At 59.1% G+C, this 17,598-nt stretch overlaps 1 protein-coding gene across 1 annotated transcript; it reads right to left on the bottom strand.

The window, feature by feature from the left end:
• Positions 1 to 265: 265 nt before the first annotated feature.
• Positions 266 to 17,481, bottom strand: PORCN (porcupine O-acyltransferase). The gene is made up of 14 exons (XM_054052179.1): positions 17,435 to 17,481; positions 16,133 to 16,274; positions 13,103 to 13,295; positions 11,569 to 11,612; positions 11,231 to 11,421; positions 10,227 to 10,357; positions 8,168 to 8,182; positions 6,759 to 6,884; positions 6,224 to 6,324; positions 5,248 to 5,324; positions 4,199 to 4,262; positions 3,496 to 3,581; positions 1,862 to 1,972; positions 266 to 507 (listed from the first exon to the last, which is right to left on the bottom strand). Exons 2-14 carry the CDS (start codon positions 16,266 to 16,268, stop codon positions 409 to 411), a joined length of 1,374 nt encoding a protein of 457 aa, XP_053908154.1. The 5' UTR covers positions 16,269 to 16,274; positions 17,435 to 17,481; the 3' UTR covers positions 266 to 408.
• Positions 17,482 to 17,598: the final 117 nt, after the last annotated feature.

Below are 17,598 nucleotides of genomic sequence, written 5' to 3'. Positions count from 1 at the left end.
TGGACCCCCTCCCAGCCCTATAGAGGCCATATGGACCCCCCCCAACCCCTCCCCCCCTCCATAGGGGCCCTGTTCCCCCTCCTCCCCCACCACCGATCGGGTCTAACAGCGCTTTGGGGTTGAATTAAGCCGTTTTTGGTGCTCTCCTATAGATTCCATAGGGGGCTGAGCCCCCCCCTCCCACCCCCCCCCGCGTTCCCATTGGCAACAGCGCCAATTAATGGATTCATTGATTGATTGATAAGGACTCAGCGTAGCCTTTATTGGCCCCCGAAACCATAGAGCGCGACCTCCGGGGAGGCCCAGAGAGGCCCCAGGGTTGGGGCAGAGCGGCCTCTCGTTGGTGCCGCCATTGTTCCCTATTGCTCCCAGTGCTTCCCAGTGCTTCCCAGTGCCTCCCAGTTACCCTCAGAGGAGGCGGGCGAGCAGCCAACAGCCCAGTGTCACCCAGTGACTGGCCCAGTTCAGCTCCGACCACTTGCGGATGGTGTAGGCCATTCCGTAGCCCTGAAAAATGGCGGATGGATGGGGAGGGAGGGGATAAAATGGCCGCCAACAACCACCGGGAATGGGGGACGGGAAAGGAGGTGGTTTTGGTGGGAAAAGAGGTGGTTTTGGTGGGAAAGGAGGTGGTTTTGGTGGGAAAAGAGGCGGTTTTGGTGGAAAAGGAGGCGGTTATGGTGGGAAAAGAGGTGGTTTTGGTGGGAAAGGAGGTGGTTTTGTGGGAATGGAGTCGATTTTGTGGGGAAAGGTGGTTTTGGTGGGAAAAGAGGTGGTTTTGGTGGGAAAGGAGGCGGTTATGGTGGGAAAAGAGGCGGTTTTGTGGGAATGGAGGTGGTTTTGTGGGAATGGAGGTGGTTTTGGTGGGAAAGGAGGTGGTTTTGTGGGAAAAGAGGTGGTTTTGTGGGAATAGAGGTGGTTTTATGGGAAAAGAGGTGGTTTTTGTGGGAAAGGAGGCGGTTATGGTGGGAAAAGAGGTGGTTTTGGTGGGAACAGAGGTGGTTTTGTGGGAAAGGAGGTGGTTTTGTGGGAAAGGAGGTGGTTTTGGTGGGAAAAGAGGTGGTTTTGTGGGAATAGAGGTGGTTTTATGGGAAAAGAGGTGGTTTTTGTGGGAAAGGAGGCGGTTATGGTGGGAAAATAGGTGGTTTTGGTGGGAAAAGAAGTGGTTTTGGTGGGAAAGGAGGTGGTTATGGCAGGAAAGGAGGCAGTTATGGTGGGAAAGGAGGTGGTTTTGTGGGAAAAGAAGCAGTTTTGGTGGGAAAGGAGGTGGTTTTGTGGGAAAAGAGGTGGTTTTGTGGGAAAAGAGGCGGTTATGGTGGGAAAAGAGGTGGTTTTGTGGGAAAAGAGGTGGTTTTGGTGGGAAAAGAGGTGGTTTTGTGGGAAAAGAGGTGGTTTTGGTGGGGAAAGAGGTGGTTTTGTGGGAAAGGAGGTGGTTTTGGCAGGAAAGGAGGCAGTTATGGTGGGAAAGGAGGTGGTTTTGTGGGAAAAGAGGTGGTTTTGGCGGGAAAGGAGGTGGTTTTGTGGGAAAAGAGGTGGTTTTGGTGGGGAAAGAGGTGGTTTTGTGGGAAAGGAGGTGGTTTTGGCAGGAAAGGAGGCAGTTATGGTGGGAAAGGAGGTGGTTTTGTGGGAAAAGAGGTGGTTTTGGCGGGAAAGGAGGTGGTTTTGGTGGAAAAAGAGGTGGTTTTGGTGGGAAAAGAGGTGGTTTTGTGGGAAAAGAAGTGGTTTTGGCCCGAAGGGAGGCAGTTTTGGTGGGAAAGGAGACGTTTTTGTGGGAAAAGAGATGGTTTTGGCGCCAAAGGAGGTGGTTATGGTGGGAAAAGAGGCGGTTTGGCGGGAAAGGAGTCGGTTTTGGGGTTCCCACCTGCTCCTCCACAGTGTCGTCGGCTTCCACGTCGAAGAGAGCGCCCAAGTAGGAGAGATGGAAGAGGGCGACGGCGCCCAGAGCTCCGTTCAGAGCCCGAACCCACAGCGCCTGCGCGGGAACGGGGCACGGGGTGGGGGGGGCACCCCAAAATGCTATCCCCCCCCACCCTCATGTACTCGGGAACCCCCTGAAACCAGGAGCCCTCGGCATCCAGAACCTTCCCAGGGACCAGGACCCTCCATGGACCCCTCCTCAGCACCCAGGAACCCCCCCAGGCCCCCCCATAAGACTTCGGGACCCCCAGACCCCCCCTATAGTACTCAGGAACCCCCCCAGACCCCCCCATAACACTTAGGACCCCCCCAGACCCCCCCTATAGTACTCAGGAACCCCCCCAGACCCCCCTATAGTACCTAGGAACCCCCCCAGACCCCCCCCTAACACTTAGGAACCCCCCAGACCCCCCCATAACACTTAGGACCACCCATAGACCCCCCCCATAACACTTAGGACCCCCCCAGACCCCCCCTATAGTACTCAGGAACCCCCCCCAGACCCCCCCATAACACTTAGGACCCCCCAGAACCCCCCCATAGTACTCAGGAACCCCCCTCCAGACCCCCCCATAACACTTAAGACCCCCCCAGAGCCCCCCATAACACTTAGGACCCCCCCAGACCTCCCCTATAGTACCCAGGACCCCCCCCCCCCGACCTCCCCATAACACTTAGGGCCCCCCCAAACCCCCCCTATAGTACCCAGGAACCCCCCCAGACCCCCCATAACACTTAGGACCCCCCCAGACCCTCCCATAACACTTAAGACCCCCCCAGACCCCCTTATAGTACTCAGGATCCCCCCTCCAGACCCCCCCATAACACTTAAGACCCCCCCAGACCCTCCCATAACACTTAGGACCCCCCCAGACCCCCCCCTATAGTACCCAGGAATCCCTCCAGACCCCCCCCATAACACTTAGGACCCCCCCAGACCTCCCCTATAGTACCCAGGAACCCCCCCAGACCCCCCCATAACACTTAGGACCCCCCATAGACCCCCTCTATAGTACTCAGGACCCCTCCAGACCCCCCCCATAGTACCCAGGAACCCCCCCAGACCCCCCCATAACACTTAGGACCCCCCCAGACCCCCCCCTATAGTGCTCAGGAACCCCCCCCCCCGACCCCCCCATAACACTTAGGACCCTCCCAGACCCTCCCATAACACTTAAGACCCCCCCAGACCCCCCCCTATAGTACTCAGGAACCCCCCCAGACCCCCCCATAACACTTAAGACCCCCCCAGACCCCCTCCTATAGTACTCAGGAACCCCCCCAAACCCCCCCCAATAACACTTAGGACCCCCCCCGACCCCCCACAAACACTTAGGACCCCCCCCAGACCCCCCCCAAACACTTAGGACCCCCCCAGACCCCCCCTATAGTACTCAGGAACCCCCCCAGACCCCCCCATAACACTTAGGACTCCCCCAGACCCCCCCATAACACTTAGGACCCCCCCAGACCCCCCCTATAGTACTCAGGAACCCCTCCAGACCCCCCCCATAATACTTAGGACCCCCCCCCCCGACCCCCCCTAACACTTAGGACCCCCCCAGACCCCCCACTCACGTCCTTGTGCCGGTGGGGGCACCCGGGGGGGCAGCGCTTGGACAGGACGCAGGCGTCGAAGACAACGGCCAAACGCTGCCGCAGGGCTGGGGGGGGCACAGAGACCCCCTAATTAACCCCCAGCCCCCCCTAATTAACCCTAGCCCCCTCTCATTAACCCCCAGCCCCCCCCAATTAACCCTAGCCCCCCTCATTAACCCCCAGACCCCCCCTAATTAACCCTAGCCCCCCCTCATTAACCCCCAGCCCCCCCTAATTAACCCTAGCCCCCCCTCATTAACCCTAGCCCCCCTCATTAACCCCCAGACCCCCCTAATTAACCCTAGCCCCCCCTCATTAACCCCCAGACCCCCCTAATTAACCGCAGCCCCCCCTCATTAACCCCCAGACCCCCCTAATTAACCCTAGCCCCCCCTCATTAACCCCCAAGCCCCCCTAATTAACCCTAGCCCCCCCTCATTAACCCCCAGCCCCCCCTAATTAACCCTAGCACCCTCTCATTAACCGCAGCCCCCCATTAACCCCCAGACCCTCATTAAACCTCACCCCATTAAGCCACGCCCCCTCAGCAGACCACGCCCCCTCCTTTCCCAGACCACACCCCCTCTAAGAAAAGACCCTATCCCAGGCCACGCCCCTTCTCCCCAGACCACACCCCTCCTCCCTCAGGCCACGCCCCCTCTCTCAGGCCACGCCCCCTCACCGTGCTCGGCGTAGGTGATGAGGCCGAGGGAGAGGAGAACCGCCGCCAGGTGGAAGCTGAGACCCTGCGGAGCACCGAGGGGCGTTTGGGGGGTTCAGGGGGATTTAGGGGTTCAGGGGGATTTGGGGGGGGTTCAGGAGGGCAGTGAGGGCTCAGGGGGATTTGGGGGGCTCAGGGGGATTTGGGGGTTCGGGGGGTCAGAGGGGCAGTGGGGGGTACAGGGAGATTTTGGGGGCTCAGGGGGATTTTGGGGGCTCAGGGGGATTTGGGGGCTCAGGAGGATTTGGGGGCTCAGGAGGATTTGCAGGGCAGTAAGGGGGGGTCAGGAAGTTTTGGGGGTCCCAGAGGGGCTTTGAGGGGGGGATCAGGAAGTTTTGGGGCTCCCAGAGGGGTTTTGAGGTGGATCAGGAACTTTTGGGGTTCCCAGAGGGGTTCTGGGGTTCCCAGAGGAGTTTTTGAGGTGGAGATCAGGAACTTTTGGGGCTCCCAGAGGGGCTTTTGAGGTGGAGATCAGGAACTTTTGGGGCTCCTGGAGGAGTTTTTGAGGTGGAGATCAGGAACTTTTGGGGTTCCCAGAGGAGTTTTGGGGTTCCCGGAGGGGTTTTGGGGTTCCCGGAGGAGTTTTTGAGGTGGAGATCAGGAACTTTTGGGGTTCCCAGAGGAGTTTTGGGGTTCCCAGAGGAGTTTTTGAGGTGGAGATCAGGAACTTTTGGGGTTCCCAGAGGAGTTTTGGGGTTCCCAGAGGAGTTTTTGAGGTGGAGATCAGGAACTTTTGGGGCTCCCAGAGGGGTTTTGGGGTTCCCAGAGGAGTTTTGGGGCTCCCAGAGGGGTTTTTGAGGTGGAGATCAGGAACTTTTGGGGTTCCCAGAGGGGTTTTTGAGGTGGAGATCAGGAACTTTTGGGGTTCCCAGAGAGGTTTTGGGGTTCTCAGAGGGGTTTTGGGGTTCCCAGAGAGGTTTTGGGGTCCCCGGAAGAGTTTTGGGGTTCCCGGAGGGGTTTTGGGGTTCCCGGGGGGGTTTTGGGGTTCCCGGGGGGGTTTTGGGGCTCACGTGGAGGAGGGCGCTGGCAGCGTAGGTTCCCAACACAGCCGCGAAGGTCCCCAAGCGCCGCGCGGTCTGGAAGACATCTGTGGAATGGGAATGGCAATAATGCTCCCAGTGCTCCCAGTAACCCCTCCCAGTGCTCCCGGTAACCCCTCCCAGTGCTCCCAGTGCTCCCAGTAACCCCTCCCAGTGCTCCCAGTAACCCCTCCCAGTGCTCCCAGTGCTCCCAGTAACCCCTCCCAGTGCTCCCAGTAACCCCTCCCAGTGCTCCCAGTGCTCCCAGTAACCCCTCCCAGTGCTCCCGGTAACCCCTCCCAGTGCTCCCAGTGCTCCCAGTAACCCCTCCCAGTGCTCCCAGTGCTCCCAGTGCTCCCAGTGCTCCCAGTAACCCCTCCCAGTGCTCCCAGTAACCCCTCCCAGTGCTCCCAGTGCTCCCAGTAACCCCTCCCAGTGCTCCCAGTGCTCCCAGTGCTCCCAGTAACCCCTCCCAGTGCTCCCAGTAACCCCTCCCAGTGCTCCCAGTGCTCCCAGTGCTCCCAGTAACCCCTCCCAGTGCTCCCAGTGCTCCCACTAACCCTTCCCAGTGCTCCCAGTGCTCCCAGTAACCCCTCCCAGTGCTCCCAGTAACCCTTCCCAGTGCTCCCAGTGCTCCCAGTGCTCCCGGTAACCCTTCCCAGTGCTCCCAGTGCTCCCAGTGCTCCCGGTAACCCTTCCCAGTGCTCCCAGTGCTCCCAGTAACCCTTCCCAGTGCTCCCAGTAACCCCTCCCAGTGCTCCCAGTGCTCCCAGTGCTCCCAGTAACCCTTCCCAGTGCTCCCAGTAACCCCTCCCAGTGCTCCCAGTGCTCCCAGTGCTCCCAGTAACCCCTCCCAGTGCTCCCAGTGCTCCCGGTAACCCCTCCCAGTGCTCCCAGTAACCCCTCCCAGTGCTCCCAGTGCTCCCAGTGCTCCCAGTAACCGCTCCCAGTGCTCCCAGTGCCTCACAGGTGTGCAGCCAGCGGGACATGGGCAGATTCCAGTTGGTCACCACGTCGGCCATGGAACGCGGCAGCTCCACGCGCAGCGGCCGCGACACCGTCAGGTCCCTACGGAAGCACCGGTTTTGGGGGGGCCGGGGGGGGACACCCCCAAATCCTTGCCCACCCCCCCCAAATCTCTGTGTCCCCCCAAACTCCCAGAGCCCCCCCCAAAACCTCAGGGTTCCCCCCAAATCCTTCCATCCTCTCTAAACCATTGGATCCTTCTCAACCCCCCGCGTCTCCCCTAAACCTCAGGGGTCCCCCTAAATCCTAAGGGTCCCCCCCAAATCCCTGTGCCCCCCCAACCACCAGGGTCCCCCCAAAACCTCTGTGTCCCCCCCAAACTCCCAGAGCCCCCCCCAAAACCTCAGGGTTTCCCCCCAAATCCTTCCCTCCTCTCCAAACCGTTGGATCCTTCTCAACCCCCCGCGTCTCCCCTAAATCCCAGGGGTCCCCCAAAACCCCGGGGGTCCCCCAAAACTCCCCTAGCCCCCCGATACCAGCGCAGGTTGCCGTGGGTCGGGGTGGCCCCCGAGCCGGCCAGGGTGGCCGTGGCCTCGGAGAGGAACGCCACGAAGAAATTGCTGAAGTGGAAGGAGAGAGCGCTCTCGTAGGCACGGAGCCACCTGGGAGGGGGGAAAAAAGGGGGGTTCGGGGGGAAAAAAGGGGGGTTCGGGGGGAAAAAGAGGGGTTTAGGGGGAAAAAGGGGGAGTTTGGGGGGGGAAAAAGGGATTTTTTGGGGAAAAAAGGGGGGTTTGGGGGGGAAAAAAGGGGGAGTTTGGGGGAGAAAAGGGGGTTTTGGGGGGAAAAAGGGGGGAAAAAGGGGGGAAAAAGGGGGTTCGGGGGGAAAAGTGGGGGGTTTGGGAGGAGAAAAGGGGGGTTTGGGGGGAGAATATGGGGGTTTGGGAGGAGAAAAGGGGGGTTTGGGGGAGAAAAGGGGGTTTGGGGGGAGAAAAGGGGGGTTTGGGGGGAGAAAAGGGGGTTTGGGGGGAGAAAAGGGGGCGTTTGGGGGGGAGAAAAGGGGGCGTTTGGGGGGAAAAAAGGGGGTTTGGGGGGGAAAAAAGGGGGTATTTGGGGAAAAAAGGGGGAGTTTGGGGGGGAAAAAAGGGAGAGTTTGGGGGAAAAAAGGGGAGTTCAGGGGGAAAAAGGGGGGGTTGGGGGGAAAAGGGGGAGTTTGGGGGGAGAAAAGGGGGTTTGGGGGGAGAATATGGGGGTTTGGGGGTAGAAAAGGGGGTTTGGGGCAAAAAAGGGGGGTTTGGGGGGGAAAAAAGAGGGAGTTTGGGGGAAAAAGGGGGTTTTGGGGAAAAAAGGGGGTTTGGGGGAAAAAAGGGGGGTTTGGGGGGGGAAAAATGGGGGTTTTTGGGGGAAAAAGGGGGGGGTTGGGGGGAAAAGGGGGAGTTTGAGGGGAAAAAAGGGGGTTCGGGGGGAGAAAAGGGGGTTTGGGGGGAGAAAAGGGGGCGTTTGGGGGGAAAAAGGGGGCATTTGGGGGGAAAGGGGGGGTATTTGGGGAAAAAGGGGGAGTTTGGGGGGGGAAAAGGGGGGAAAAAGGGTTATTTTGGGGAAAAAAGGGGGTTTGGGGGGGAAAAGGGGGAGTTTGGGGGAAAAATGGGGTTCAGGGGGAAAAAGGGGGAATAAAGGGAGGAAAAGGGGGAAAAAGGGGGAATAAAGGGGGAAAAAGGGAGAGATTTGGGGGACACACACATAAGGAGGGGCTCCCCAATATCTCTCATCCCCCCCCGTCCCCCCAAGTTCCCTCTGTCCCCCAATGGCACCCCAACATCCCTGTGTCCCCCTCATCTCTGCCCCCAACCCCCCTGCGACCCCCAAAACCCTCTGTGAGCCCCAAAATCCTCCTGTGCCCCCCAAAATCCCCCTGAGACCCCCAAAATCCCTCTGTGCCCCCCCTCACCTCGCGAAGACGCTTCTGGGCAGCGTAAAGGGAAGCAGAGACGTCAGTGAGAGGATTTGGGGGTTCAGAGGGCGGATTTTGGGGTTCAGGGGGAGAATTTGGGGGTTCAGGGAGCGGATTTTGGGGTTCAGGGAGTGAATTCTGGGGTCTCACCAGTACAGAGCAGAAGAAGAGAAAGAGAAGAGTGGAATCCCTTAAGGGGTTGGGTTGGGTTTTGGCGTTTGAAGGTGGATTTTGGGGTTCAGAGGGTGGATTTTGGGGTTCAGGGGGAGAATTTGAGGGGTTCACGGGGAGAATTTGGGGGTTCAGAGGGTGGATTTTGGGGGTTCACGGGGAGAATTTGGGGGTCTCACCAGTACAGAGCAGAAGAAGAGAGAGAGTGGAATCCCTTAAGGGGTTGGGATGGGTTTTGGGGTTTCAAGGTGGATTTTGGGGTTCGAGGGTGGATTTTGGGGTTCAGAGGGTGGATTTTGGGGTTCAGGGGGGTGGATTTTGGGGTTCAGAGGGTGGATTTTGGGGGTTCACGGGGAGAATTTGGGGGTCTCACCAGTACAGAGCAGAAGAAGAGAGAGAGTGGAATCCCTTAAGGGGTTGGGGTGGGTTTTGGCGTTTGAAGGTGGATTTTGGGGTTCAGAGGGTGGATTTTGGGGTTCAGAAGATGGATTTTGGGGTTCAGGGGGGTGGATTTGGGGGTTCAGAGGGTGCATTTTGGGGGTTCACGGGGAGAATTTGGGGGTCTCACCAGTGCAGAGCAGAAGAAGAGAAAGAGAAGAGTGGGATCCCTTAAGGGCTTGGGGTGGGTTTTGGGGTTTGAAGGTGGATTTTGGGGTTCAGAGGGCGGATTTGGGGGTTCAGAGGGTGGATTTTGGGGTTCAGGGGGGTGGATTTTGGGGTTCAATGAGCAGATTTTGGGGTTCAGGGGGAGAATTCTGGGGTCTCACCAGTGCAGAGCAGGAAAGGAAGAGAAAGAGTGGGATCTTTCGGGGGGTTGGGGTGGGTTTTGGGGTTTCAAGGTGGATTTTGGGGTTCGAGGGTGGATTTTGGGGTTCAGAGGGTGGATTTTGGGGTTCACGGGGAGAATTTGGGGGTTCACGGGTGGATTTTGGGGTTCAGCGAGCGGATTTTGGGGTCTCATCATTGCAGGGCAGGAGAAGAGAAAGAGAAGAGTGGGATCCCTTAAGGGGTTGGGATGGGTTTTGGGGTTTGAGAGTGGATTTTGGGGTTCAGAGGGTGGATTTTGGGGTTCAGGGGGAGAATTTGGGGGTTCAGGGGTGGATTTGAGGGTTCAAGGAGCAGATTTTGGGGTTCACGGGGAGAATTTGGGGGTCTCACCAGTACAGAGCAGAAGAAGAGAGAGAGTGGAATCCCTTAAGGGGTTGGGATGGGTTTTGGGGTTTCAAGGTGGATTTTGGGGTTCGAGGGTGGATTTTGGGGTTCAGAGGGTGGATTTTGGGGTTCAGGGGGGTGGATTTTGGGGTTCAGAGGGTGGATTTTGGGGGTTCACGGGGAGAATTTGGGGGTCTCACCAGTACAGAGCAGAAGAAGAGAAAGAGTGGAATCCCTTAAGGGGTTGGGGTGGGTTTTGGCGTTTGAGGGTGGATTTTGGGGGTTCAGAGGGCGGATTTTGGGGTTCGAGGGTGGATTTTGGGGTTCAGGGGGTGGATTTTGGGGTTCAAGGAGCAGTTTTTAGGGTTCAGGGAGTGAATTCTGGGGTCTCACCAGTACAGAGCAGAAGAGAAAGAGTGGAATCCCTTAAGGGGTTGGGGTGGGTTTTGGGGTTTGAAGGTGGATTTTGGGGTTCAGAGGGTGGATTTTGGGGTTCAGGGGGAGAATTTGAGGGGTTCACGGGGAGAATTTGGGGGTTCACGGGTGGATTTTGGGGTTCAGCGAGCGGATTTCGGGGTCTCACCAGTACAGAGCAGAAGAGAAAGAGTGGAATCCCTTAAGGGGTTGGGGTGGGGTTTGGGGTTCAAGGGTGGATTTTGGGGGTTCGAGGGTGGATTTTGGGGTTCACGGGTGGATTTTGGGGTTCAGGGGGGGTGGATTTTGGGGTTCTCACCGCCGCAGGGCGCGGGCGCCGTAGAGGGGGACGAGGCAGGAGAAGAGGAAGGGCGCGAGGCAGGTGGAGCCGAGCAGGCAGAGCAGCGCCAGCCCCAGGCTCCGCAGCCCCTTCCGCGCCCACGCCGCGCTCTGCCAGCGGAATTTGGGGGGGCTCAGGGGGGGACCCCAAAACCCGGGACCCCCAAAATCCCCCTTCTGTGCCCCCCCCAAAATCCCCCGCTTTGTGCCCCAAATCGCCCTTCGTACCCCACAAAACCCCCCCCTCATCGCCACCCCCCAAAGCGCCTCTGTGATACTCAAATGACAGCCGAGTCCCCCCCAAATCCTCCTCTTGGCCCCCCAAAATCCACTTTTGTGCCCCCCAAAATCCCCCCATCACCTCCAAAGCTCCCCTTGGCACCCCCAAATCCCTCCTAATCCCCCCAAATCCCTCCCAAACCCCTCCTAATCCCCCCCAAATCCCTTCCCGTCCCCCCCAAAACCCATCTCCATCACCCCAAAACCCACTCTGTACACCCCAAATCACCCCCAAATCCCCCCTTTGTTCCCCCAAACCCCTCAAATCACCCCCAAATCCTCCACGTCCCCCCCAAATCCCCCTCGTACACCCCAAATCACCCCTAAATCCACCCCAACCCCCCCTTTGTCCCCCCAAACCCCTCAAATCACCCCCAAATCCCTCCTTGTACCCCCCAAATCCCTCTCATACACTCCAAATCACCCCTAAATCCACCCCAACCCCCCCTTTGTCCCCCCAAACTCCTCAAATCACCCCCAAATCCCTCCTTGTCCCCCCCAAATCCCCTTTGTACACCCCAAATCACCCCTAAACCCACCCCAAATCCCCTTTGTACCCCCCAAATCCCCCCTAAACCCACCCCAATCCCCTCTTGTCCCCCCCAAATCCCTCCTTGTCCCCCCCAAATCCCCCTCATACACCCCAAATCCCCCCTAAACCCACCCCAATCCCCCCTTTGTCCCCCCAAATCCCCCCCCCCATACCAAGGGGGGCCCCTCGACGGCGCGCAGATACGCCCCAAAAGGTTCCCAAGGTCCAAAGATGACGGAGCCGGGGGAGCAGAGGTACCCCAAAACCTGAGCGGGGGACGGTTCGGGGACGGCCCCCCCGGGACCCCCCCGGTCCAGGTCGAAGCCGAGCGACACCGCCTTCATCGCCACCACCATCTGTGCCCCTGAGCCCCCCCAAAAATCAAGAGCAGGGAGCCCCAAAATCGGGGGGTCCCCCCCCAAATAAAGGTGTCCCAGGGAGGGAGGGGGGGACCCCACAATTTGGGGGGGGTCTCAAGGGGTTTGGGGGGGTCAGAAAGGGGGGATCTCACCTCGCATCTTGTGCCACGTGACTGTGTCCACCATGTGGAGCTCCCTGAGGGGTTCCCAGTTACTCCCAGTTCAGACCAGTGACCCCCAATTCCCCACCCAGTGCCCCCCCAAATCGCTCCCAGCCCCCCCCAAATCCTCCTCTCAGCACCCCCAACCCCTCCTCAACACCCCCAAATCCCTCCTGATCCCTCCCAGTCCCTCTCGATCCACCCCAATCCCTCCTCAGTCCCTCTCAGTGCCCCCCAAATCCCACCAATCCCCCCTCAGTGCCCCCCAAATCCACCCTAAACCCACCTCAATGCCCCCCAAATCCCATCAATTCCTTCTCAATCCCTCTCAATGCCCCCCAAACCCACCTAAATGCCCCCCAAACCATCAATGTCCCCCAAATCCCTCTCAGTGCCCCCCAAACCCAACTCAAACCCCCCCAAACCCCCTTCAATGTCCCCCAAATCCCTCTCAGTGCCCCCCAAACCCAACTCAAACCCCCCCAAACCCCCCTGTGTCCCCCAAATCCCTCTCAATGCCCCCCAAACCCAACTCAACCTTCTCAAACCCCCCCAAACCCCCCTCAGTGTCCCCTAAATCCCTCTCAGTGCCCCCCAAACCCAACTCAAACCCCCCAAACCCCCTTCAATGTCCCCCAAATCCTTCTCAGTGCCCCCCAAACCCAACTCAACCCCATCAAACCCCCCCAAACCTCCCTCAGTGTCCCCTAAATCCCTCTCAGTGCCCCCCAAACCCAACTCAACCCCCCCAAATCCCCCTTTAATGTCCCCCAAATCCCTCTCAGTGCCCCCCAAACCCAACTCAAACCCCCCTAAACCCCCTAAACCCCTCTCAATGTCCCCCAAATCCCTCTCAGCGCCCCCCAAACCCAACTCAACCCCCCCAAATTCCCCTTTAATGTCCCCCAAATCCCTCTCAGTGCCCCCCAAACCCAACTCAGTCCCTTCAAACCCCCCCAAGCCCCCCTCAGTGTCCCCCAAATCCCTCTCAGTGCCCCCCAAACCCAACTCAAACCCATCAAACCCCCCCAAACCCCCCTCAATGTCCCCCAAATCCCTCTCAGTGCCCCCCAAACCCAACTCAAACCCCCCTCAATGTCCCCCAAATCCCTCTCAGTGCCCCCCAAACCCAACTCAAACCCTTCTCAATGTCCCCCAAATCCCTCTCAGTGCCCCCCAAACCCAACTTAACCCCCCCAAACCCAACTCAGTCCCCTTAAACCCCCCCAATCCCTCCCAAACCCAACTCAAACCCCCCTCAGTGTCCCCCAAATCCCTCTCAGTGCCCCCCAAACCCAACTCAACCCCATCAAACCCCCCCAAACCCTCCTCAATGTCCCCCAAATCCCTCTCAGCGCCCCCCAAACCCAACTCAAACCCCCCCAAACCCCCTTCAATGTCCCCTAAACCCAACTCAAACCCCCCCAAACCCCCTTCAATGTCCCCCAAACCCAACTCAAACCTCCCCAAACCCCCTGAATGTCCCCCAAATCCCTCCCGGCGCCCCCCAACCCCCCCGCCGTACCCCATGAGGAGGTAGCTGAGGGCGGCCAGGGCGAGGCAGAGGCCGCGCTGGGCCCGCGCGCGGCTGAGCAGGAGGGTGAGGGTGCAGAGGGCGCTGAGCAGGGCCACCCACAGCGCCTGCGCCCCGAAGAAATGGTGCAGGGCCAGCAGCCCCCCCGCCACCGCCCCCGCGTGCTTCCCACCCCGCGGCAGCGCTGCGGGCACAGCCGGGGGTCAGCGGGGACCCCAAAAACCCCAAGGGAGAGCCCCAAACCCAAGGGAGAACCCAAAACCCAAGGGAGAGCCCCAAAAAACCAAGGGAGATCCCGAAAAACTCAAGGGAGTCCCAAAAAACCCAAGGGAGAACCCCAAAACCCAAGGGAGAACCCCAAAAACCCAAAGGAGATCCCAAAAACCCAAAGGAGAGCCCCAAAAAACCAAGGGAGATCCTGAAAACCCAAAGGAGATCCCCTAAAACCCAAGGGAGATCCAAAAAACCAAGGGAGAACCCCAAAACACAAGGGAGATCCAAAAAACCCAAGGGAGATCCCCAAAAACCCAAGGGAGAGCCCCAAAACCCAAGGGAGATCCCCAAAACCCAAGGGAGATCCCAAAAAACCCAAGGGAGACCCCCAAAACCCAAGAGACATCCTCAAAACCCAAAGGAGATCCTCAAAACCCAAGGGAGAACCCCAAAACCCAAAAGAGATCCAAAAAAACCAAGGGAGACCCCCAAAATCCAAAGGAGATCCCGAAAACCCAAGGGAGAGCCCAAAAACCCAAGGGAGAACCCCAAAAACCCAAGGGAGAGCCCAAAAACCCCAAGAGAGAACCCCCCAAAACCCAAAGGAGATCTCTAAAAACCCAAAAGAGATCCAAAAAACCTAAGGGAGATCCCCAAAACCCAAGGGAGACCCCAAAACCCAAGGGAGATCCCGAAAACCCAAGGGAGAGCCCCAAAAACCCAAGGGAGATCCTGAAAACCCAAGGGAGACCCCAAAAAAGACAAGAGAGATCCCCCAAAAAAACAAGGGAGATCCCCCAAAACCCAAGAGAGATCCCAAAAACCCAAAGGAGATCCCCAAAAACCCAAGGGAGATCCCAAAACCCAAAAGAGATCCAAAAAACCTAAGGGAGAGCCCCAAAAAACCCAAGGGAGAGCCCCAAAACCCAAGGGAGAGCCCCAAAAAACCCAAGGGAGATCCCCAAAAACCCCAAGGGAGAACCCCAAACCCAAAGGAGATCCCCAAAAACCCAAGGGAGATCCCCAAAAACCCAAGGGAGAGCCCCAAAAACCCAAGGGAGATCCAAAAAACCCAAAAGAGATCCCAAAAGAACCAACGGAGATGCCAAAAAAACCCAAGGGAGACCCCAAAACCCAAAGGAGATCCCAAAAAACCCAAGGGAGAGCCCCAAAAACCAAGGGAGACCCCCAAAACCCAAGAGAGATCCCAAAAAACCCAAGGAAGATCCCAAAAACCCAAGGGAGACCCCAAAAAACCCAAGGGAGACCCCTAAACCCAAGGGAGACCCCCAAAACCCAACGGAGATCCTCAAAAACCCAAGGGAGACCCCAAAAAACCCAAGGGAGGCCCCAAAACCCAACGGAGATCCCCAAAATCACAAGAGAGACCCCAAAAAACCAAGGGAGACCCCCAAAACCCAAGGGAGATCCCCAAAAACCTGGGGGGGAAAGGATTTGGGAATAGGGGAGGGGGCTATGGGGAGGAGGAGGTGGGGGCAAGGACCCCTGGGGGGCCCCCAAACACCTCTCAGTGCCCCCCAAATTCTTCCCAATCCGCCCAAGTCCCGTTGGGATGGCCTTAAGTGCCCCATTCCCCCCCCAAACCCCCCGAAATCCCTCTCCCATCCTTCCCGAGTGCCCCCAATCTCTTCCCAATCTCCCCTAAACCCCTCCCAATCCCCCCAAATCCCCCTAAATGCCCCCCAAATCCCCCTCAATGCCCCCCAAACCCCTCCCAATCCCCCCAAACCCCTCCTAAGCCCCCCAAACCCTTCTCAATGCCCCCCAAATCTTTCTCAATACCCCCAAACCCCTCTCAATGCCCCCCAAATCCCTCTCAATGCCCCCCAAACCCCTCCCAATCCCCCCAAACCCCTCTCAATCCCCCCAAACCCCTCTCAATGCCCCCCAAATCCCCCTCAATGCCCCCCAAACCCCTCTCAATGCCCCTCAAACCTCTCCCCAATCCCCCCAAATCCCTCTCAATGCCCCCCAAACCCCTCCCAATGCCCCCAAATCCCTCTCAATGACCCCCAAATCCCTCTCAATGCCCCTCAAACCCCTCCCAATCCCCCCAACCCCCTCTCAATGCCCTCCAAACCCCTCTCAATGTGCCCCAAACCCCTCTCAATGCCCCCCAAACCCCTCTCAATGCCCCCAAATCCCTCCTAACCCCCCCAAACCCCTCTCAATGACCCCCAAATCCCTCTCAATGCCCCCCAAACCCCTCCCAATCCCCCCCAAACCCCTATAAATGCCCCCCAAACCCCTCTCAATGCCCCTCAAATCCCTCAATGTGCCCCAAATCCCTCCCAATCCCCCCAAACCCCTCCCAATCCACCCAAACCCCTCTCAATACCCCCAAACCCCTCTAAATGCCCCCCAAATCCCTCTCAATGCCCCCCAAATCCCTCTCAATGCCCCCCAAACCCCTCCCAATCCCCCCAAACTCCTCTCAATACCCCCCAAACCCCTCCCAATGCCCCCCAAACCCCTCTTAATGCCCCTCCAAACCCCTCTCAATGCCCCTCAAACCCCTCCCAATCCCCCCAAACCCCTCTCAATGCCCCCCAAACCCCTCCCAATCCCCCCAAATCCCTCTCAATGCCCCCCAAACCCCTCCCAATCCCCCCAAATCCCTCTCAATGCCCCTCAAGCCCCTCTCAATACCCCCAAACCCTTCTCAATGCCCCCCAAATCCCTCTCAATACCCCCCAAATCCTTCTCAATGCCCCCCAAACCCCTCTCAATGCCCCCCAAACCCCTCCCACTGCCCCCCAAACCCCTCGTGGGCCCCCCCCGACTCACGCAGGCGATGCAGCAGCCGAGCCCCGAGGCAGAGGAGCAGCAGCGGCCAGAGCTGCGCCAACCCCTGCCGCGCCGTGGGCACCACGCACCCCGGCACCACCTGCGCCGCAAACTCCCCGGGAGGCAGCGCCGACATCGTGCCCTGCGGGAAACACCGTCAGAGGGGACCCCAAAACCCCCAGGTCCTCCCCGCATTCCCTCAGAGCCATTGGTTTCCCTCCATTCCCTCCCAGTTCCCCCCATTCCTCCCAGTTCCCCCCCCATTCCTCCCAGTTTCCCCATTCCCCCCAGTTCCCCCATTCCCCCCAGTTCCCCCCATTCCCTCCCAGTTCTCCATTCGTCCCAGTTCCCCCCATCCTCTCCAGTTCCCCCATTCCTCCCAGTTCCCCTCATCCTCTCCAGTTCCCCCATTCCTCCCAGTTCCCCCATCCCTCCCAATTCCCCCATCCCTCCCAGTTCCCCTCATTCCTCCCAGTTCCTCCCATTCCCTCCCAGTTCCCCCCATCCCTCCCAGTTCCCCCCATTCCCTCCAATCCCCACATCCTCTCCAGTTCCCTCCCATTCCTCCCAGTTCCCCCATTCCTCCCAGTTCCCCCCCATTCCTCCCAGTTCCCCCATCCCTCCCAGTTCCTCCCATTCCCTCCCAGTTCCCCCCATCCCTCCCAGTTCCCCCCATTCCCTCCAATCCCCACATCCTCTCCAGTTCCCCCCATCCCTCCCAGTTCCCCCCATTCCCTCCAATCCCCACATCCTCTCCAGTTCCCCCCATTCCTCCCAGTTCCCCCATTCCTCCCAGTTCCCCCCCATTCCTCCCAGTTCCCCCATCCCTCCCAGTTCCTCCCATTCCCTCCCAGTTCCCCCCATCCCTCCCAGTTCCCCCCATTCCCTCCAATCCCCACATCCTCTCCAGTTCCCCCCATCCCTCCCAGTTCCCCCCATTCCCTCCAATCCCCACATCATCTCCAGTCCCCCCATTCCTCCCAGTTCCCCCCATTCCCTCCAATCCCCACATCCTCTCCAGTTCCCTCCCATTCCTCCCAATTCCCCCATTCCTCCCAGTTCCCCCATCCCTCCCAATTCCCCCATTCCTCCCAGTTCCCCCCATTCCTCCCAGTTCCCCCATCCCTCCCAGTTCCCCCCATTCCCTCCAATCCCCACATCCTCTCCAGTTCCCTCCATCCCTCCCAGTTCCCCCCATTCCCTCTAATCCCCACATCCTCTCCAGTCCCCCCCACTCCTCCCAGTTCCCCCCATTCCCTCCCAGTTCCCCCCCAGTTTCCCCCCATTCCCCCCCACCCGCACCTCTCCCGGCGCCGCCGAAGCCGAAGGGGGCGGGGCTTCCGCGCTGACCAATCAGCGCCCTTACTCCCGCCCCTCACTCCCTCCTTCGACCAATCAGAGCGCGTCTCGGCCTGAATGACGGGAGGGGCGCTGGACGGCGCGCGCGGAGGGGCGTGGCCTCCGCT

This window comes from Cuculus canorus, chromosome 32 (assembly GCF_017976375.1).
Source record: "Cuculus canorus isolate bCucCan1 chromosome 32, bCucCan1.pri, whole genome shotgun sequence".
NCBI classification, from domain to species: Eukaryota; Metazoa; Chordata; class Aves; order Cuculiformes; family Cuculidae; genus Cuculus; species Cuculus canorus.
The sequence above is the reverse complement of the archived record's forward strand: the minus strand, read 5'-3'. Positions and strand labels throughout refer to the sequence as shown.